The sequence below is a fragment of the Meles meles genome, chromosome 7, assembly GCF_922984935.1.
Source record: "Meles meles chromosome 7, mMelMel3.1 paternal haplotype, whole genome shotgun sequence".
NCBI classification, from domain to species: Eukaryota; Metazoa; Chordata; class Mammalia; order Carnivora; family Mustelidae; genus Meles; species Meles meles.
This window is the reverse complement of record NC_060072.1, coordinates 37,924,560-37,948,174: the sequence shown is the minus strand read 5'-3', so window position 1 is coordinate 37,948,174 and position 23,615 is coordinate 37,924,560. Positions and strand designations below refer to the sequence as shown.

Genomic DNA, 23,615 nt, shown 5'->3' with positions numbered 1-23,615 from the left:
TTGTTTCTTAAATTACACATATGAGTTAAATCATATGGTATATGTCCTTTCTCTGACTGACTTATGTCACCTAGCATAATACTCTCCAGGTCCGTCCATGTCATTGCAGATGGCAAGATTTCATTCTTTTTATGGCTGAGTAATACTCTATTGTATATATATACCATATTATTCATTCATCAGTTGATGGTCATTTGGGCTCTTTCTGTAATTTGGGTATTGTTGATAATGCTGCTATAAACACTGGGGTGCATGTATCCATTTGACTCAGTATTTTTGTATCATTTGGGTAAATACGTAATACTGGAGTTATTGGGTCTTGAGGTCGTTCTATTTTTACCTTTTGAGGAACTTCTGTTCTGTTTTCCGGAGTGGCTGCACCAGTTTGCCTTCTGTTTGGGTCTAAGTTTCCCGATGAGGCAGCTGGCTCCCTTTGCTTCTCTTTGGCTCATTTATCTTTAGTTGTAAAAGAGACTATTTTACAGAATCCATGGGCTCTCAGTCATCAAGCCAAAGACACACCTACTACAAAGAGGTAAATACTTATGTGGTACAGACCAAGTCCCCATGTGAGTCTGGACCGAAAAAGTTGTCTCTCTGGCACATAACAGATTCTAAAAATTTCAGATTTTTGAGCTGGACCAATATCACGTTACCAGATTGTCATTTATTTGTCATTTTGTAGTCAGTAAGTTAATGAAATAAACCAAATTTTAGTGATCAATGAAAATCATTGGTTAAAAGTAGTAAAAGATGCATTGAGGAGGGTATGTGCTGTGAAGTGTGTAGTGCTGTGAAGTGTGTAAACCTGGAGATTCACAGACCTGTACCCCTGGGGCTAATAATACATTATATGTTTATAAAAAAATAAAAAGAAATTAAAAAAAGTAGTAAAAGATGAATACTGAATGATCTCACTTATATGTGGAATCCAAAAAACAGACGAACAAAACAAAAAAAAAAAACCCAGGCTCATAGATACAGAGAACAAACTGGTGGTTGCCAGAGTGGGGATCGTAAGGGTTTGGGTGAAATGGGCGAAGGGGGTCAAAAGGTACAAACTTGGGGCTATAAAATAAATGTCATGGGAATACTATACTTAATAATATTGTATTGGATATTTGGTAATTGGTAAGAGTTAACCAACCTTAAAAGTCCTCATCACAAGAAGAAAGAAAAAAAGAAAAAAAATTGTAACTCTGTGTGGTGATGGATGATAACTTGCTGTGATAATTATTTGCAGTGATGGTGCAGTGATAATTATTTGCAGTGTATACAAATGTCAAATAATTATATTGTATTCCTGAAACCTATATAATGTTGTATGTCAATTGTGCCTCAATTAAAAAAATTTAAAAAATGATAGCAATGAGATAATATAAAAATACTATTTTTCTAGGGCACATTTATGATATTGTCATAATGGTACAAATGTTAATATTATTATTTGGTATAAAAGCTGATCATATCCTATTAAGAGCTTGAATTTTATTTATTTTTTTATTTTTATTTATTTTATTTTATTTATTTTTTTAAGAGCTTGAATTTTAGAAGAGAGGACATTGGCTATATTATTGTTTTAAAATGCTGAATCCTGACTGCTCAAGCTCTTCTACTGTTTACTGTAAACATTTCGTTATTTTACCTGAATATTTTAAGAGCTGTTTGAAGTGTTATTTGTAATTACAGGTTGGTAGATCTAATTTGATAAAATGTTCTCTTATCTAGGTTTAATGAACTTATAAAAGGATTAATTTTTAAATTTATACTTGGCAAAAAATACCTTTAATTGGGTAGATTTTCTTATTAAATATCTAATTATTTCAGTCTATATCTGATAGAAATAATAATGCTCGCAATCAAAACCTCTTAAATCCTAGAAGATGACTTTATTCTCTTTGTGTGTATTTGTATGTAAGAGTGCACGCATGTGTGTATGTGTTTGTGAATGTGTGTTAAAGTGTTACAGAATGCAAAATATATCATTACAGTAATAATAACAGTACTCCTTACCATAGTTTGTTAATTTATCAAGCACACACATTCTTAAAGAAGAATTTAAGGAAGGTGCAGGTAGCAGATCTGGGATTAAAAACCAGATCTGTTAGACTTTAGCTTCTCACTGTATCTTAATTCCTCTCCAGTTAATCCCATCTTACTATCACGATACTAGTGTTACAGATTTAAAAACAAGCCTGGTGCCTATATACATATATCTACACACACATCTATGTTCGTTGGCCTGTTATATTTATAAAAGTGGAGGTTTTTTGGCTCGGAATTTATTCATTCATTAACTCATTTGTTCCTGCCATCCTTTCCTCCTTTCTCTTGTACATTCCACAGACGTTGATCCAATGCCTTCTAAAGCCAGGAACTATTCCAAGTGCTGAATGAGATTCCAGATAGAGTGTAACTTTGAAGACCAACTTCACACATCAAAGGAAAAAAGTGTTGCTTGCAATAAGATTGCTTTCATTTTCCTATTTAAAAAGAGTCATTCCGAGTGATGGGACTATCTAGTAATAATTTTCTGAAAATAGGTGTATTAGAATTTGTTTTATTTTACAGTCAGCTCTACTCTGAATTGCCTTTGATTGTTGAGGTGTGAGTAACTAGAGGATACAGCCACACATTTTGATCAACAGTAGCCACTTTCTAACTAATGAATCCTTTCATACATAAAAGAATCAGCCAGTTTTAATTTTATCCATTTGTACAGCCTCTTATTTTCTGCTAGAGGTGCTAATACAAGGAAGATGAGGAAAAGACAGGTAACAGCAAAGAGAATAAAGGGAAATAGTGGGCCTAGCAGGAGCTAGGTAATGAACTCAGAAAATTGAGTAGGCTGCACTATAGTTAAGTTTCAAATTATAAAAATGTTAATGGAAAATGTTTTACCTATGAATGTAATATCTATGTAGATATTGGGGGTCAACAAGGATAAAGTACAGAGAGAGTTTGTCATACTGTTCAAAGATTATTTTTAAGATAAGAGTAGGGGGAAAAGGCATAATAGAATTTTCAAGTTATGCTCAATGGTATCTAGTTAGTCAAATCAGATTTATTTTTGTAGCTATGTCTATAGCATATTCTGGTGAGAGGTGAAGGTGGGAGGTTGGATGACACATTGCGTGTCAGAGGAGACGTTTTCTAATCACGAGGCCTAAGTTTGAGACCTTGGTTTGAATTGACGTTGCCTCTTCATTGACATTGCTTTATTCGCAAATAATTTTTATCAGAATTTAGGTTTGATGAGCATCAAGGGGGGCACTTGACGTCGTGATCACTGGGTATTATATGCAACTGATGAATCACTAAATTCTACCTCTGAAACGAATACAAAAAAAATTGATTTATGCCTTTTTTTCCCTAAAGAAACAGTACTTCTTTAAATTCTAACTGGGTAAACTCGGGAAAGTTGAAATAGATGGAAAATCAACTGTAGTGCAGTATCTCAATGCATTCTTGGTGCATATGTTGGTATATTTTATATACTTCCCTTCAGTCTTTTTATCGCATTTAAAAATTTTTATTTCGTAATAATTATAGACTCACAAGAAGTTACAAAATAGTACAAAGAGGTTGTTTGTACCTATCACTCAGCTCTCCCCAGTGATAATATCTTACACAACTAGGACATTTTCAAAACCAAACTTGACATTGGCACCGTACAATTAACTAGTTTATAGTCTAGTTATAGATTTGCAAGTTTTGGCACACACTCCTATTTTTTGTGTATGTGTTTTCCCTTTTAGAAAATCTGTATGTCTATCAGACTGATTCTCTAGGTCTCTATTTTGTTCTTGCTGAAAAATGGAATTATACTATCTATACTATTGATTGGGTGAATGTAAAATTTTTTGTTTCACAATCCTCATGTTGATATTTAGGTGGTTTCTCTTTATTTGCTGTTAAAAACAGGCAGATATATTTATATCTCTGGATACAACATTCCAAAGATTTCTCTTTCTGTCTCTGTCTACTTCTTTCTTTCTTAACTTTCTTAGATGTCTAGATCAAAGAGAAATTATACACTTTTTTTAAAGATTTTTTTTATTATTTGATAGCACTAGTAGGCAGGGAGGCAGGCAGAGAGAGGGGGGGAAGCATGCTCCCCGCCAAAGCAAAGAGCCCGATGCGGGACTCTATCCCAGCACCCTGGGATCACAACCTGAGCTGAAGGCAGCAGCCCAACCCACTGAGCCACCCAGGCGCCCAAATTATACACTTTCTAATGTATATTGTCAATTTTTTTCTCTGAAAAGATTAATATTGTTCATAAAGTTTCATAACTTTCTTCCTTACGAAATATTTAGAGAATAAAGATAAAAATTTATTGAACATTGAACACTGAGCTTTGTAAAATCTTAATGTTGTATCCCATTTGCTTCAAATCTTTTTTTAAGCAGTAAGACCAAATTGATGCCCCCTTTGTATTTCTCCCAATTACAGTCTTTGTAGAAACAGTGTCAGAATAATTTGTATGGTTCAATAGGAAGAAAAAGTTCTTCTCAGGCATTCTAAAATGACTGATTGTATTCCTCCTCTCTAAGAGCTTGTATGAGACATCTCTCTGTGGACATGAGCTAAGTGTTGTGCAGAATGAGTTAATGAATGTGGTGTCTGCCTTCTGGGAGCGTCAGCTGTAGTGGAGAGTTCCATCAGAACATTGTGATGTGTCATTCTGTGTGAGTTATAGCCTTAAAGATAAGGAAATGGGTAGCTAAGATGAAGATGTAATATGAAAATAGGAAAAAGCCTTTAAGTCCTCAGGTTTTGAGCACATTACTTTAAACACTTACCTGTTTCTACCCTCTTTTCACATTTCTCCTTAACCAGGGAAAAGTAACAAATGTTAATGAGTTGGCTTCCTTCTCTGCATGGTGCCTGGGCTGCTCTCTCTTCTCCTTTTTTTTTTTTTTTCATTCTTTCTTCATCACTTCATCATTGTTATCAGGATTAATGCTGAGAGGCATCTTCTCTTCCCTCCAACAAATACTGGTTAGTGTTGGAGTGTGGTATCTCCTCTTCTGCCCCTTCTTGGTTCTCTGGATAGTTTTGAGGTTTCAGGGTTATCTGCTTGGAGATCCTATGGGCCCTGGTCTGTAGGTCTGTCTTCCTAGGAACCTGCTCTGGTTTGGAGTTTGGTCCTTTATGAGTTTCTCATGACTTATTTCTGAGTTGGCTGATGGAGGACCTCTGCTCCTATGGAGATCCTAAATGCTCTCTTGAAAAGGACTGTCTGATGAAATTTACTTTCCCTTACAATGTACTTTTAAATTTATATTTAATTATGATTATATTTCAATCTTAATGAATTCATGCTTTGAAATTTTAACATGTTTTGACTGGATCTTTAACATCTGCCCGTTACTATTAATTAATTATAATTTTATCTTTTATATTAAACTGAATTCTATTTGTTTGATTAAACTCTGTTTCTTTCCTGCATTTCCTCTACACCAAAAATAAAACCAACAAGATAAAATGGTGTCTTCACTTTCAGCTTTGAATTTAACTGTCCAGCATGACTCATAACCCGTGGATCTTTAAGATCATTCATTCATGCTTTTTCTCTTCATTGACAGTGGATACAGTTCAGATAACAGGTATTGATTTCTTGAGAGCCTTTCTTTCTATTCTTTTTCCTGTTGGATGTATTTCTCATCATTGGCAGTTCACTCCGTTTTAATCTGAGATGATCTGGCAGAGGTGCAGATGGCTGCGCTGTTCTTTCATGTTGAGGTGGGACAATCTGTGGCTAGGGCTAGTGAATGGGGCCGGGTTCTGTGTGCATGTACTCACAGAAGAAGAATCGGTAGGGCTGAAGGATGTCTCTCTCGTTGTGTTCGGTTTCCCTGTTAAAATAATTGTCCTATAGAGAGATGTGCTTTCCAAATACTTTTACAGAAACAATATCCCTAGTGGTTAAATTAACATAAGGTTATTATGCCGCCTGAAGTAAGCAATTACCCAATTTGGAGGGTTTCCTGGAACAGTCAGTTGATACGGCTCAAGGCCAGCTCTCTGTAATTTAGATGAGATATCCCTGTGTGTGTATAAAGCAATATGATGCCTTCTTAAAAATGCTTAAAGCCCTCTCTGTTTGTGTGCCATAGTAGTCTTTTGAGCCAGTCGTCGTTTTTTTATTGAGGGCTTACCTCATGAGACTCTTTCTTATTTGTGTTAATGTGTCAGGAGAGTACTACTTCAGTTTACGTTCATTCACACTTGCAAGCATTTATTTAAAAATAATTATTGAGCATTTGCTGTGTGCCATTAATGAGCTAGCACATGGTCTCTGCCCACAGGAAACAGCCTCTAGGGAAAGTACAAGAATTACTCAAACAAGCACACAGACATGTGAAATTGGAAATCCATCCCATTTTCCTTGGAGTTGGAAAGCACTGGGTTGCAGTCTGCCGCATGTTAGTTTCATAATTCTGCGGAGTTGGTTCACCTCTCTGAGGCGCCTTTCTCATTGATAACATGAGAATAACAGTGTTGTCCTCAAGGGACGGTGTGCATTAATGATTTGAGATACACACACACACACACACACACACACACACACACATATATATGTGTGTGTGTATATATATATATATATACATATATATATAAATTACCAGACGCAGAACCTGGCTTATTGGCGATTAACAAAATATTAGTTTCTTTCCCTACTTCAAAACTGTTTCTTTTTCTTCTTATTTCAGGTCTCCCTTAAAGGCAACATAAACTTGACATACAGAGATGAAGAAACTCTCAGGCTTCTTTGATACCATTCTTCCTCCTCCTTCTAGTTCCTTTTTGATTGTTTCTATAATAGTTTCTCTCCCCCCATGTTTTCACAACTTATTTGCTCTTCCTGCCTAGTCAGTGGATCCTAACTGCTTCCATTTCCTCGTTTGCCTCTCCAGTCTGACTTGAAATCCATTTCTAAGCAGGACATTCTCCAGCTCTAGACCTTTTAATTAGCCTGCACGTTCTTAACAAGGCATTCCAGGCTTTTCAGATGAGGCTTCCATTGGTCTTCATTGTCTTGGTTCACGGTATGCTCCACCCCAACATCTCCCATTCCAGCAGCATTAAAGCACTTGCACTTCTAAACCAGAACCTAACTTTGCCTAATTTTTGTAACCATCTCACTTGCCATTGCCATTTAAAAATTCTGTTAATTTTCAGTGCCTCCCCCCTCAGCTGCCTTCACTTTTCACCCTTTTAGTAAAAGCCACTTGAAAGATTTGGACAAGCTAAAGAGAGCCAGAGCTTCCCCTTTGTCTTCCGACCCTCACTTCTCACCCATGTTGTCTGTATTCCAGGTTCTCCTCTCCTTTACACACCAGCATCCATGCCAGTGGCCTCAGTTCTCATCCCTGTATCCAAATTGCTCTCCCAAAGATCATCAATACCTATGTGTTCCTTTTCAGTGGACTGACCTGAAGTCCTTACTTCATTTGATCTCTCTTCAGTATTTGGTGTTGGGGACCACTTCTGCCTCCTCAAAATTCCCTACAGCTGCATTGTTCAATGTGGTAGTCTGTAGCCACATGTGATGATTTAAATTTCAGTTTAATTAGAATTAAGTAACAGCTAACATTTAGTTCTGCAATGACATTAGCCAGATGTGGCTACTGAGCACTCAAAAGGTGGCTAGTATGATTGAAGAGCTAAATTTTAAATTATATTTATTTTTAATTAATTTAAATTTAAATTTAACCAGCTACCTGTGGCTATGCTATTGAGCAGTGAAGAGACAGAAAATTTCCATCATCACAGAAATTTCTGTTGTACAAGTCTTCCCTAGAGACAGGATTGGCAAAGTTTTTCTTTAAGAGGCCAAATAGTAATTTTTTTGACTTTATGGGCCAGTAAGTTTCCATTGCAAACACTCAGCTCTGCTGTTATCAAGCAAAAGCAGCTACAGAGAGTATGTAAACAATTGAGTGTGGCTGTGTTTCAATAAAACTTTATTTACACAGATTGTGGGCCAGAGTTGGCATGTGGCTATAGTTTGCTGCTTCCTCTTGAGTCCTGGTTTCTTTAATATGCATTCTTTTCATTCTCTTCCTCTTTTTCTCTAAAAATCTTTTTTCAGTCTTCCATATTTCTCACACCTCTTCCTGACTTCCATCTCTATCACTGCATCACTATTATTCAAGAAATCTGGCAACAGTCACCCTCCCCTTGTATCCTGCTTTAGACTGTCGTCCCCATTGCCGCAAAACTGTGCTTTCATAACTTACCTAAGCCAGTTTCCCCACTTGTAAATGTGTATAAAATAATAATTACCTGATAGGATTATTGAAAAGAGTCAATGAAATGTATATAAAATTGTGCTTGTAGAGTACATTTTACGACACAGAATAAGTGGTTGTGACTTGGAGCATGACTGTTTGACATGCAGTCCACTGGGAGGCCACCTAACTTCTCTGTGCCTCAGTTTCCTCATCTGTAAGATGAAGATGATATTAGTATCTACAGAGTCATTATGAGAATTGAATGAATTTGTGTTAACTGTTCATAGTGTTGTCTTGGCACAAAGTAAGTGCTCTTTGTTTTTTATTTTGTTTTGTTTTCCCGATTTTATAGATGAAGGAAGAAAGACCTAAGCACATTAATTTGCCTGCAGTCCCACATTTAGTACCTGAAATGCCTGATATTTGAACTCTGATTTTTTACTTCAACGTTTAGATGCTTATAACAAATACACTACATTCATTTCAACATCCGCCTGTTCCTAACCACATTCCTCTAGCTGGAATTAATCTCTTTTTTTACTGTCTTTTCATCATACTTTGTTTCTACCTCTGCCAGCAAATTTGCCACATTTTGCTTCCTATTACAGTTATTGCAAATCATTCTGACTTTTAGAGTGGTGGACATGTTCCCAATTATATGTTCCCCATTTCTTTATAGTCTCAGTTCTAACCAACAACAAATTATTGTTAGATTTGTTGGATAAAAAACTTTTGAAGAGAAGATCATTATTGATAGTTAACATCGGGGATTGTAATCTGCCAAAAGTCTGCCTATAAAATGATGAATTGTTTCTTATCATGGTTATACATTCCTCACTATCTTAGCATGGATTTAGTATTTTAGTATGTAGATAGCCAAATATATCCATCATCTTTGAATTGTTTTCAGTATGTTATCCTTGGGTTTATTTAACTTTAAATAAAGAGCTTGAACTTTTTTTTTCTGAAATTGTGCCAAAATAAAGACCCAAATAGGTGGTCGTCAAGGAAGGAAATTGTAGCATGATCCAAGGAAGGGAGCTCCTATCAGAAGGTAAATTGTAAGTTGGACTTTCCAGTTCATTAATGGTGAATGTATGACCAGTACAGAAATCAGAATCTGGGACTACAGAGAGGGTTGCAGGACCGTGACTACCAAATATGGTTGTGCTAGAGCGCCTGGGTGGCTCAGTTGGTTAAGCATCTGCTTTTGGCTCAAGGCAGGATCCCAGGGTCCTGGGATTGAGACCCCATGTCAGGCTCTCTCCTTAGCGGGGGATCTGCTTCTCCCTCTCCCTCTGCCTCCCTTGTGCTTTCTCTGTCTCTCTGTCTCTGTCTCTCCTTCTCTCAAATAAATAAATAAAGTCTTAAAAAAAACAAAAACAAAACCAAATACGGTTGTGCTAGGGGTCTCTTTCTTTCAACAGTTGTTTCTTACAGATTGAAATATGGCAGTTTGTAAAAGAATTTCATAGGTCACACTACTGAACATACAGTAAGTTTTATTCTTGAAATAGGAGGGAGTGGTAAAATTGACAGGAATATTTTAAACTTTACCAGTTCCACTTTCTGTACCTGGGTGATCAAATTCACAGAGTAAATGCTATCAGTTTTTCCCTCTGAAAGAAGTTTTCTTTCTCTTTTTAGTGTCAGAGTTTTATTTCCTTTTATAATGTTTGAAAGCTGGTTTAACACATACATGCCTAATTAACAAAATTTTAGCTCTCAACAAACAGAAGGTTGGGAATCATGAGAATTGTGGGAATAGAAGAATCATGTGAATGTGAACATTTAGCACCAGTTTCTTCCAGTACCTAGAGATCAAGACTATGGAACTTGTCAGGCTCCCAACCTCTTAAAAATCTTTCAGATATCTGCCTACATTCATTCGCTCAGCCCAGTATGTGGGCCATGTACACACTCTAGTTTAACCCTCTCGATGAACAAGGTCAGTGTGAAGTACAGGGTGGGCTAAAGTCAAGTATCAGGAAGACAGAATTCAGGGTAGGCTAAGGGGAAGAAGAGAAGTCAAATTCAAACAAGATGCTAGATGTAAACTAGCAGCGGTTAATGAGGAAAAAGCAAGGGAAATAGAAAATTATGCATAAAGCAGTCTAGAAAGAATTTCAAGAGCTTTCTTCTTCTTCTTCTTTTTTTTTTCTTTTGTAAAGATTTTATTTATTCGAGTGAAAGCATGCACACAGAGGGAGAGGGAGAAGCATACTCTCAGCTGAGCAGGGGTGCCAAGGCAGGGCTCAACATGGGACTCAATCCCAGGACCCCTGGGGATCCGGGGACCCCTGGGGATCCGGGGACCCCAGGATCATGACCTGAGCCAAAGGCAAATACCTAACAGACTGAGCCACCCAGGCACCCCTGCCAAGAGCTTTCTTCTTACTGGAGCTCCTTCTGAAAACTCTCAGGTCCACCTCCGTGAACTCAGACATTATGATGGTGTGTCTTGACTTCTTTTTAGGGACATCTGTAGCCCAGGTGTCTCTCATTCATGCACATTTGTCTCTAGTTACCTGGGAAATTTGCTTCATAACATATGTGCTCATTCAAAAATACAGTCGACAGGGCAGCCACCATTTGGAATGTCACTGGTCCTTGTGACAGAGAGAAGGAAGTGTGGAAAACACAGGCTGGATCTTGAAGACTTCCTGCATTACTTCTCTAGCTGTGTTCATGCCCCTTGGCAAGCTTCCTAACCACATGCCTCAATTCATGCACAGTTTTACAAGTGCCTGGAATGAGGGCGACTGAAATTGCAGTGGATAGCAAGCAGGTCCAATGAACACAGATTTATAATAGAGCTATGTGATTTGAAGGTTCTATGTAGCCATTATTAGTATACTGTATAGCTGCTTGAAGTTGATCCTGGTGAGAAAAATAAATAAATAGAAGAAGCAAAAATTTAATGGTCCAAGTTTTAGTTCCTTAAAACTGAGTTTAGACGTTGTCACAAGTATAAGAAATATTCCTTCTTACTAGAAGAAAATTGAAAAGAGATTAGTTAACATTTTTCATTAATGGTAGTTATAATGACATGAAGTTGATAATTCAGTCAAACCAAGTGCCAAGCAATCTTCTGTTAAAATTTATATTTTTATTCAAGTATATTTATATCATCCATTTAATTCATTAATGCATGTTAGCAAAAACCAAATCATACAGAAGTATTTGTTAGAGAAAAATATAGACTATCCCTTTTCATACTGTCCCATCAATTTTTCTTTTACCCAACATCACCACTATTCATATTTTCTTGCACATTGTTCTAGACTCCTTGTGCTTTTATACAGCACAGAGATAAATATACAAGCATCTTGCTTCGACTGAATTAAAAGTACTGTGTATTGTATCTTTATATCAATCCAGTGGGGGAAAATAATATCATTATTGTTTTAATGTTTGTTTTCCTGATCATCAGCAAGGGTGAGCATCTTTTTTTTTTTTTTTTTTTTTTTTTGCTTATTGGCCATTATCAGTTTTTTTCCCCTCTATGGATAGCGTGCTGAGATTCCTTACTTACTGGATTTTTAATTTTTTTATATTGATTTTTAGGTACACTTTATATATTGTTGAAGTTAAAAATATATCTTTCCTCTTGTTATTTATGATAACAAAGCTTTATATTGTCCTGTTATAAGTGTGTGTGTATATATATGTATTATGCATATATATATATATATATATATATATATATATATATATAGAAACTCAGTCAGCTTTTAGGTACGCTCGGATTTCATTCAGTTTTCTGAAGAAGAAATTCAGGGCCAAGATGTGGTAGAATAAAAAGTATGAATTTTTTTCCTTTCTTTCTTTTTATACATATGCATAATACATTTGTAAAATTGACTATGGATAAATAAACAAATATAATTTTACCACCACATCATTATATAAATATAAATATGTAAGTATACATATACCTATCCATACATATATATACACAGAGATATCATATAATACATACATGTAGTACATACTATATCATATATATTATACACAGATTTTATACATATATGAATAAATTATTGACATATGGTATGAATTTATGTATATACACACACATACACACATACATGAACAGCTCCATACACATGCATACACACATACACTCTTCTGAGTGTCCAGGTTCAGGTAACGGACTGAAGTACATTTCAGAATCCAGGTAAGGATCTTAGTTCATGTGTCAGTGAATGCAGATTTTGGTTACTAGAGTCCTTCCTGTAATTGTTTGAGAGAAAAGAGGGGATTTCCAGGTGGCAGTGGTATGTAGGGTTTCTAGACCTCCTGGAAGTCACATAGAATCTTGTCCCTGTTCTACAAGTCTTAGATATTCTAGAGGAGCATCCATAAAGAAACTCTCCCTATTTCAGAAAGTTAGACTGGGCTGGTGAGAGTTTATGTGGTGATGTGTATGTTGGGGTATGTTTGTACGGCTTATGTCTGGATTTTCCATCCAAACGCCTGTGGCCCATTTCTTATTCCCACTTGCCTCTGACTGTAGAGTTATTTCAGAGTTGTACTGAGAGCCTTTTGGTGAGCCTCTTTATTACCTGCTTGGGGTTTATAGTTTCCCCATAAATATATTCTATGGTACAGTTGTATGATTTTTTTTTCTATACATTGTTTCCTTTGTTTCATTTAAATTGGCAGTACATAAGATGTCATGGAAATCTTTCCATATCAATACACTTGGATCTACCATGTTTTTTATGACTTCTGGATATAGCAGTCATTCTACTTCTGTTTGCTTCATATAGGCCAACATTTGCCTCTGCTCTGATCAGGTGGTAGCACCATTTCTAGTGGTTCCATTATTGCTATCAATTTATTTTCACTTTTGTATTTTTTTCTGTTATTCAAGTGAGCTGTGGGGTCCATTCAGATTTCTTTCAGTTTTCTGCAGAAAAAATTCAGGGCCGAGATGTGGTAGAATAAAGAATATGAAGTTTTTTCCTTTCTTTTTTAAACAGAACTAAAAGCTGACTGAGTTTAAAGAGAACTCTTTACAAGACTCTACTGACAGAACATTCGAGTAGTTGTATCTAGAAACTACATAGCCTTGGCAAAGACTCTGATATATATATATATGAATATATATGCATAATACATATGGGAAGAATAGAGCATCATGAAAGAATGAGTATAGTAAGCATTATTCAAAAATATATGCTTGTACAAAAATTGATGCTTGTAAAATTGACTATGATAAACAAATATAATTGTACTACATTATATAAATGTAAATTTATACACTTATTATATTCTTCATTATATAAATATAAATATATAAGTATATTTCATTATATAAATATAAATATATAAGTATATGTGTACCTATCCATATATATAGAGTCACACACAGATATCATTCAATACATATGTATAATATATACTATATCATGTATATTACATACAGATTTTATACATATATGAATGAATTATTGACATATGTCAAGGGTCAGTATAAAAAATGAAACCAGAAGAGAGTGTTATGGATTTTTCTTAGAGGAAGAAATGGCAAAGGAAAATGATGAGTTTATTTGGCTACATACAAATTTCAAATCTTTTTATGTCAAGAAACACCATGAATTGAAATTAGTGAATAAATTGAGAACACTAATTTCTAACAATGTCAGACATAAGATCAATGTTCAGTATAAAGAACTTTAAAAACTTGATCAGACGTTTTACTTAATACCAGTAGTCAAACCAAAACTGAAACTACTTTTCACTTCTCAAACTGAAGAAGACTGAAAATAATCTGTATTTGGAGAGTGTGATAAAATGGAATTTCAGGTATTGCTGTTTGTAATGTAAATTGATTCAATATTTCCAGAAGAAATGTAATTATTTGATGTATGTGTTTGATTGTAGGAATCTTGCCTACAAATATAATAAAAAACAATGTAACCCATATTTCTCTATAAGAAACATCATTCCAAGATCATTTAAAATAATGACATATTATGAAAAGCAATTTGCAACAATACAGGGTTAACATTATTATTGAACAGCCATTGAATGGAATATTATGCCATCATTAAATGTGTGGTGTTTTTTAAATTTTTCAGGCTCTTGGAAAAGACTCATTATGTAATCTTAAACATAGAGGCAAAATATTTACATATATAAACAAAATACCCGAAAGTATATTTTCTCAGTTGTCTATAGTGGGCGTTAGTTATTTTAATAATCTGGGGAGACAACCCATTTAAAATCTGCTCATGAATTTAGAAGGGACAGTGAAGAGACAGCACATAGAAGGTATTCAACTGACCTTTACTGAAATGATTTGATTTAAAATGAAATAAGAATCTTGTCATAGTAGAATAACCAAATCTTTGAGCTGGGAGGTTCCTTGCAGGTCACTTGGTCCAGTCAGCCACAGTAAACCAATCACTTAAGTCTAGCCAATTTATAGTGGTATATTCATCAACTCTTACCACCTCTGGAGCCATGCCAATTTGTTATCTCCTGCCACAGTTCTTGCTGAGCACTGCTTGCAGGCCCTGCCCTTTATTTGAATTTTCTTTCTGCCTGTCCTAAAGGGTACCCTTAAACTTCTTTAAATATCTTTAAGGGTATCCTTAAAAAAGAAAACCCTAGGATATTAATAACTTAAATATGAAACTACTACATATATTCAAATACTTGAGAATAATCTAAAAAAAGCTTCAGCCAAGAGACACAAGATCTAAAGAAAAACCAAGTGGAAATTTTAGAACTGAAAATGCAGTTATCAAAATAAAAATTCACTGAATTGGCTTGACAGCAGAATGGAGACCACAGAGGAAAGAATCCGTGAACTTGAGGGTAGAAAATAAGTTATTTATAAATGAATTAATTAATATGATGTTAATACCAATGTGTGTCTAGGTGTCTAAAGTCTTGGGTTGCAGGTATGGCATTATCCAATTTCTTCCCAAATATCCTGGGGATTATTCTTGTTTTAAGTCTCTGTTCTCTCAACTTTAAAATGAGATAGCAAAAACTACCTTGGCTACTCTACCTGGATCGTAAATCCAGTGTTTCTTGGACATTTACTAATATTTTTATTCATTAATTTATCAAATATATATTGAATGCCTAATATGAGAACTGCTATAGTAAATCCTAGGATTGTAGGGAGAATATGACATTGTCTCTGCTTCAGTTAGCTTACAGTATAATGAAGGAAACAGAGAAGTAAGTAGACCAATTGTCATTGCCATATGACGAGTACCATGGCAGGGATCTGTGCATAGGGCTGTGGAACTGCCTGGGGGAGGGTGGTGGTCAAGGTCAAGGATGGCCACAGCAAGAGCTGCTGACTGGACTCAGGAATTACACATTTTGTAATTCCTTGAAGCTGGAATGTGGGAAGTTGTATGGGGAGAAAGAAAGCTGAGATGGATGGTCTTTGCATGCCCTTTGAAGATACACAGTTTTTATTCTGAACTTCATCGAACAGTATTACATGACTTTAAGCACTCTATGGTATGAGAACATTTACACTGAAGAAAAACATTCCTTAAAAACTTTTTTAAAAAAATTTGAGTCTGGTCGACACACAGTGTTCCATTAGTTTCAGGTGTACAACATAGTGATTGAACTTCTCTATATTATGCTGTGCTCACCGCAGGTGTAGCTGTCGCCCGTTACTGTAAAATGCCGTTATAATATCATTCACTATATTCCCTATGCCATGCCTTTCACCTCCGTGACTTATTCATTCCATAACTGGAAGCCTGTATCTCCTTCTTACCTTCACCCATCCCCCCATCTCCTTCCCTCTGGCAGCCATTAGTTTGTTCCCTGTATTTACACAGCAGATTCTCCTTTTTACTTGTTAATTTATTTGTTTTTTAGATTCCACCTAAAAGTGAAGTCACATGGAATTTGTCTTTCTCAGTCTGACTTACGGAGGAAAAAACATTCTAGTAGTGTAGAGAGGTGACTTGAGAGGATGGGTTGAGGCCTGAGGCAGGGAGATTAAGTAGGAGGCCGTAATTCTAACCCAGGTTATCAATGAGAGAACTGAACATTTACGGAGATTAATGTGATCTTCATATGGCCAATTGAATGTAGAGAATGAGGGATCAAATCTGACTCTGGGGTTTCTAATTCAGGTCCCTGGGTGTAAGGTTGTTCCTTGAAATATGGAAAACGGGAAGGGGAGGGTTTGTACTTTGCGGCAGTGGGTTGAGGTGGGGTGAAAATGACTATGGTTTTGGACATGTTAGTGTTATTCTTTCCAAATCAAGATGTTGTCTGGGTGAGAAAATGTTTTACTCTATCCTTCCAGGTTCTTTTGGCTGATCTGTTAATTAAATTGACATAATATGAAATTAATAGGAAAAAAAAACTAATTGTGAATGTATGGGAGCCTCATACAGATGTGAGAGATTCGAAGACAGACTGTTGAGGCTTATATGCCATCATGAGCCAAGGTGAAGGGGGTGAGGGCCTAGAGCTTCAAAGGGAAGGAAGACAATTCACAGGAAGATGGAAAGAGCAAATGTTTGTTTGCAGAGACCATGAGACCGGGACTTTGAACAAATAAGTCCTGCCAAGCGCTCCCGCCAGGCCTATCATGCCTGGCCCATACTCTTTGTAGTTACCTTTGGTGATAGATCTTTTCCTGGACCAGGCCGTCTAACTAAATTCTTAGAAGCAGTTAAGTAGTGGGGGCCAGGGGGGAGGGCACTGTGTAAAGGTCTTCCCGAATCTTTTGGGCCTTGATTGTCTTCTGCTCCAAATAAGCCACACATCCCCAAAACGCATGTTTTGGGGACACTCATTCCGAAACCCTTCCATGACCAGCAGACTGTTGGCTATAAGGGCCAGAACTCAGAAAGGAGGTCAGGGCTGGAGCCAAATGTGGAAGTTGGAGCCATATGAGTGTAAAGATTATCCGGAGAGTGTATGCAGAGTGAGCCAAGGGATCGATATGGAACCTTAGGAATCTTGGTCAAAGATTTGACAGAGGAAGAAGATTCCATGAGAGGTTTTGGGAAGAAATAAGTAAGGAGTTAGAATAGTCAGCAGATGATAAAGTGAATTCTTCATGTTCTTTACTATTGAGGGGGCCCCTTTTTTGTGCACTGTCATGAGCAGAATTAATTATTGGGCACAAAGTGTGGTAGAGTGGAAGTCATAGATAAAAAGAAAGAGCAATGACAACATTGACAAGTATTCCAGCATGCCTATACTCTTAATATTCTGTCTCAGAAACAGAAACAAAACCAAAAAAATAGAAATAATTATATTTGTGAGAAAATCCTATAAAACATCTTTCCTTATTTCTGCCACAAAATGCTGAGCAAACTACCCTTTTTTCTTGGCATATTTGCTAATTATGGCCACAATTACGCTGCCTATCCAGTAACCCCAAAAATGTCCAAATCCCAACACATTCAGCGGTTTATTTCCAGGTATCTCGAGGTTGTCACGGGGTCAGATGACCCAGGATGGGCATGACTGGAAACGTGGCTCCAAGACCTAGATCTGTCTGGGTTGGGTTCCCCGCTTCTGCTGGGCTCTCCTCCCACCTGCAAATACCTGCTTGGGGAGGAGGCCGAGGAGGCAGCTGTAGCACCACGAGGCTCTTCCAGGGGCAGAGGAGGTGAAAGAGAGCGAGCCCAGCTGCACAAGTGCGTTCAGGCCTCTGCCTGAATCGTCTGTGATTCCATAGAGCATGCTCGCACGGAGGAGCCCACAGCCAGGGAAGTCGTCTCTGCTCACGGAGGTGGGGGCAAAGGCAAGAGACAATATTTTTGAACAAACACTGAATCTATCACACTTGGCGATTGAGAATCCTTACGTTAATTACTTTCTGTGCTGTGCTGTCGGGTCGCCATATTCTGATTATTGCAGTGTGTAGGGTCATTTGACCCCGATTAAGCGATGCCTCGTCCTGCTGAGTTCTGTATGTGTAATTTTTTCATGCTGTCACCAAATCTATGGCTGCTTTTAATTCACTGCCTCATTTCACGGGATTTTTTGAGCGAAGACCTGAGGTGAGCCTCGGCTACCTGACAAGGCTTTTTCTTCTTGTGTCGGTGTTTTTTTATTTCCTGTTATTTTTGCATTGTTATAATATTTGCTAGTCTGACATTGGGACAACTAGACCACTGGTCCATTTGAATACTTTATTCTAATCCTCTCCTCCTAAACAAGCAGCAAATTTTTCTTTTGGAAAAATGATATATAGTTCCTTAAAAAGTATCTCTGTCTATCTACATAGTGTCCGTATTTTCACTGGGAGGCATTGAACAATTAGGAGATGAAAAGCACTAACTTGCAAAGGTCTTCCAAAAAATTAATTAAAATTTCATGTGTACATTCATTCTTTATTCAAATTATGAAACATCTCAAAGATGCAGAACAGAGCTTATCTATTCTTTGTGCAACCAGAGACATCACACTTCATTGAAGCAAAAAAAAAAAAAATCTATATATCTATATCTGTATCTATACATATCTTTTAAAGAAGAATTGAATTTTCCAGAAAGTTTGTCTTTTTATAGCAGATACCCAAACTCAGTCACACATCTATGATTTGTCCTCTCAGCCTGATGTTTGCTTGGCCTATATACAATTCATTTCATCTGTGTAACCTAGATTGTTTTGGTGCTCTATACTTAGTTTCTTCCTAACAATAAAACCCACAAAGTTATCCCCTTGAAGTGTGAGGTATATATATATTTTTTCTAGTGCACATCAAAATAAGTACATCTTTATTAAAATAAAGATGTCCTTTCTGGAGATGCATGGATGGCTCAGTTGGTTAAGGGGCTGCCTTCAGCTCAGGTCATGATCCCAGGGTCCTAGGATCCAGCCCCACGTCTGGGTCCCTGCTAGACATGGAGTCTGCTTCTCCCTCTACCCTTTCCCCAACTCATGCTTGTGCACTTTCTCTTTCAAGTAAATAAATAAAATCTTAAAAAAAAAAAAAGATGTCCCCTCTGTACCATCTTAAACGTCTACTTTGTGCATATCATTACCTGGCTTAGCATGCATGGGGGAACACTATTTCTAAGGGCAGTGATGCCAGACTAGAAATACACAAACTAGTTAGGCAACAGTATATTTTTGGGAAGAATTATTAATACTTACCTTCCAATTTTTCAGGTTCGTGGAAGGGATGCTTAATATTTGTTATAATGCCATCGATCGTCATATTGAAAACGGTCAAGGAGATAAGATTGCTATCATCTACGACAGTCCCGTGACAAATACTAAAGCAACTATTACCTACAAAGAGGTTCTGGAGCAGGTACTATCGTAAATGTTCTGTATATGTTACTTGGAAATCATATAGAAATTGCTGAACCTACATCCACATTGTGTAACTTTACTTCGCTTAATTCATTGACCTACACTACTATGGTTTCCTTTTAGGTACATTGGAAAAACTAGAGGTGCGCTAACTCATAGACAGTTTTTATCCCTTATTTTACATGTTACAGAACTGGAAGAGACTCATTTTACAGGGAGAACTTAGCAAGCCTCTAAGGATATGTGTAAGTCCTCTCCTGGCCTTTGCTTCCTTCTCCATTGCCATCGTGTCAGTCCAGCTCCTTTTCCGCTTTCCTCGTAGTGAAGCAGCATCCCGACTTGCCTGCTACCAGCCTCCCCTCCTGTTAGATTACCACCTGACATGATACACCAGAGTTTTCTTGTTAAGAAACAACCAGTTAAATACCTTTTCCTTAAAAATTGCTATTAGAGGGGCGCCTGGGTGGCTCAGTGGGTTAAAGCCTCTGCCTTCAGCTCAGGTCATGGTCCCAGGGTCCTGGGATGGAGCCCCACGTGGGGCTCTCTGCTCAGCGGGGAGCCTGTTCCCTTCCTCTCTCTCTGCCTGCTTCTCTGCCTACTTGTGATCTCTGTCTGTCAAATGAATAAATAAAATCTTTAAAAAAAAAATTGCTATTAGAGAGTAAAATCTGCACCACCCCCCCACTCCGGGATGTAGAAGCCATTTGGAATGAAGCATTTCCCAAAGGTTCATTTCCAGACCTTCTGGGCCATGCACACAACCGGTTCACCTTGGTTGTCTGGTCATGCCCTCTGGCATTCCTCGCCCTTTACAGGTCTTTCTACACACTGCCTGTTTCCCTAATTTGCTCTTTTTTTCTTGTTTGTTTGTTATTTCCCATCTGTGTAGTTTTTGGGTGAGTCACAATATTGACAGACGAATTATCAGATTTTTTTCAGCAATAGGGTAGAAATGAGGTTTCAGAAGTAATTATAAAAGTGTTTGGGGATTGTGGACTGGGCAACACGTATTCTAGCTCTGTGGGGGCATTTATTTACATACGATTTAAAGGGAGATTAAAGTATAGGGAAGGGTTTCTGCTTTGATGCTATTGAGATTTTATTTATTAATTATTTTAATTAATTAATTTTAGAGAGTGTGAGTGGGGAGGGGCAAAGGGAGAAGGAGAGAGAGAGAGGGAGAGAAGCAGACTCCCTGCTGAGCACGGAGCCGACATGGAGCTTGATCTCATGACCCTGAAATCATGACCTGAGCCAAAATCAAGAGTTGGATGCTTAACCAACTGAGCCACCCACGTGCCCCGACATTATTGACATTTTAAGCCAGAGAATTCTGTTAAGGGTGCTGTTATATGCAGGTAGATATTTGGCAGCGTTCCTGGTCTTTACCCATGAGAGGCAGTAGCGTGCCTCCCGCAGTTGTGAAATGACCAAAAATGTCTCCAAGCGTTGCTGAATGTGTCCTGGGTGGCACGTGGTTACTGGTTGAGAACTACTGGTGTAGCAGCGTTGGTTTGGAAGCATGTGCTTTTAAATGAAGGCTTTCGAAAGCACATTCTCTTCTTTCACTTTTTTAACCTACTTAGGGTTTCTACTTGGTTTTTAGAAAATTCGGTCAACTTTCCTTGACTCCCGGAAATTATATCCTTTTGCATCAACAATGTTCCTGTTTAGACTTCTAAGAGATTTCAAAGAAAGGCAACAGGGACAATCCTGAGTTGTTGCAAACAATCAAGAGAGAAATGTAATCCAGTTTTGCTCAAGCTTGGTCTCAGCCTGGTTCTATCAGTGAGTGCCGGCTTCAGCTGACTAAAACATAAGAGGAATTCATGAAAAGGGAAGACTAAAGAACCAGGTTCAGAAAAATGACACACCCCAAGGGAGAAGGGGCAGAGGTAAAAGTTTAAGGAGAAACCACACATTGTCTGGTAACTAGACTTGCTGACTTAAGGTAACCCCCCAGACGGACATAGTAGGTGTACCTCGTTGGCCAGTTTTAGGTCACGTGCCTAAAGTATCAAGCATTTCTTCCTCCAGAAAGAGGAGGAAGAAATATCTTCTCTTCTTTTGATTTCATAGTAGGAATTGGGGCCCTTGCTCCCACTAGGACTCATACTGGGGGAATTCCAATCCAGTAAGAAGGGAGTTCAAGTATTAGGCAGCCCAAGACAGAACAAAACAAAATAATGACACAATTACACTGTTGGGTACTTTTTATTGGTCTGTAAGTGTGAGCTCTGTTTTTGGAATGAATTATAAAGAAACAGAGCTCACACTGGGGCTGAGGAGAGAAAGAACTCCATCAGCAGATGACTCTGTTAGTCATCTGAGGCCACGTTTTATTATAGGAGATAATGTAAGTCTCCCGATAACTTGCTGGACCCCGTGTTTTATTTTAGGTTTGCATTTTTGGCTTTTAGATGAGGGTTTATCTATGATTAAAAACTTAATCCTCTGATTTGGGCATATTGTCACAGTTTCATTTTATTAATATTAAGGCCTAAGACACAGGCAAATCTTAAGTAGCATACGGATTAGGAGCTTTACTTATGTATTTCCAAATATTATCTACACCAATATTGAATTTGATACATAACCATCAGAGCCAAAAGAGAAGCCTCTAGAGAAACATAAACTAAGGAGAGTTAAATAATTTCCTGTTGTTTTTTAAATCAATTGAGGAAGTGTATATGATAAATGCACACACATTTTGCTTAGAAGCATTTCTGCTAAGTCATCTTGATTTTCTAATATTGAGTCTAGACTCTTAGACCCTTTTGAGGTTTGTACTGGTTCATTGGTTTCAGTTTAGCCTGACATCAAAGTACTTAAAAGGCCTGTTTCTGTCACCTGCTGACAGCTTCTGATTCCCCAGGCTTTTCTTCTCTAAAGTACTAAAGGAAGAAGTGTTAGGAAAGAGGGAGGCATTGTGCTCAGCTTTGATTACCTGCTCCTGGTTCCCTGTGGCCTTTATTTTATTAAGTAGAGAAGGCAGACAAAGAAAGATTTAATGGTAATGCCATTGAGAACAAACAAAGAGGAGTGGCTTTGTACTTTACTTGTTTTAATCTCCCCTGTCTCATTTCTACTGAGAGTTTCTGGCTAAGTAAAACTTTATTAAGTTAGTTAGCATTTCTTATTTAATTAGGGAACAGACACATTTTAGGTTAAATTGTTTCAGTGACATGAAGGATCTGAAGATTTTGCAGAATGACTCAGAAGTAGAGCTTTTCCAAAACCTGTCACCTTTTATGTAGATCTGATAATTTATACAATCCTTTATTAAGATTTTTTGGAGAGAGATTTGAGCCTGGTTCAAGATCCATTGTTCATTCATTGAACAAATGTTTGTTTTGTATGCCAAACCCTGTTGGGAATAAGGGATACAAGGTAAATGCTCCCATTTCCTAATTTTAAGGAGCTAAGAACCTTATGTAAATGTAATAAAGGTAATGTTAGAGGGCAGTGTTATGATCTGTAGAAACACAGGGGAAGGCATGCAGCTCAGCCAAACTGTTAATAAGCACAGAAAGGCTTTCTGGAAGAGTCAGTACCTAAAATTAGCCCGAACAACCAGAAGTGGGAAGGGAAATCGTAGGAAGGAGAGTCCTGCCGACAGAAGGAATCACACATACGGATTCAGGGAAGGGAGAACCTAGTGCCCCCGCAGTGATTTTGGCATAAAGTACAAGCACGAGCAGTGAGGGAGATAGGGCTCCAGTGAACCAGACTCCGAGAACTCTCAGGACCACACAACAGATTTGTACTTTGTCTTGACAGCACGGGGAAAAAAAAAGCCATTCCTCCCTGTGACCTGTGGTTCTATGTCAGCACCTCCTGTGACCTACTCCCAGATCCACTGCACCACACATCCCGGCCCTGCCGCACTGCATTCCCCAGGCCCATGCACCGCGCCCAAGCCCCATGCAATGTACACTGCGGCCCCACTGCACTGCATACCCTGACCCTACTGCACTGCACACCCTGGCCCCACTGCACTATATACCCTGACCCTACTGCACTATATACCCTGACCCCACTGCACTGCATACCCCGGTCCCACACACTGCAACCCAGCCCCACTGCATCACGCAC

The 23,615-nt window shown here is 37.7% G+C and overlaps 1 protein-coding gene across 3 annotated transcripts in view; it reads left to right on the top strand.

Moving 5' to 3' along the window:
• ACSS3 (acyl-CoA synthetase short chain family member 3) overlaps nucleotides 1-23,615 on the top strand; it is a 162,199-nt gene that overhangs the window by 13,886 nt on the left and 124,698 nt on the right. For all 3 annotated transcript variants that reach the window (XM_046013287.1, XM_046013286.1, XM_046013288.1), the window contains exon 2: nucleotides 19,374-19,518. In XM_046013287.1, the coding sequence (XP_045869243.1) occupies nucleotides 19,374-19,518 (145 nt within the window). The remainder of the gene's footprint in view (nucleotides 1-19,373; nucleotides 19,519-23,615) is intronic.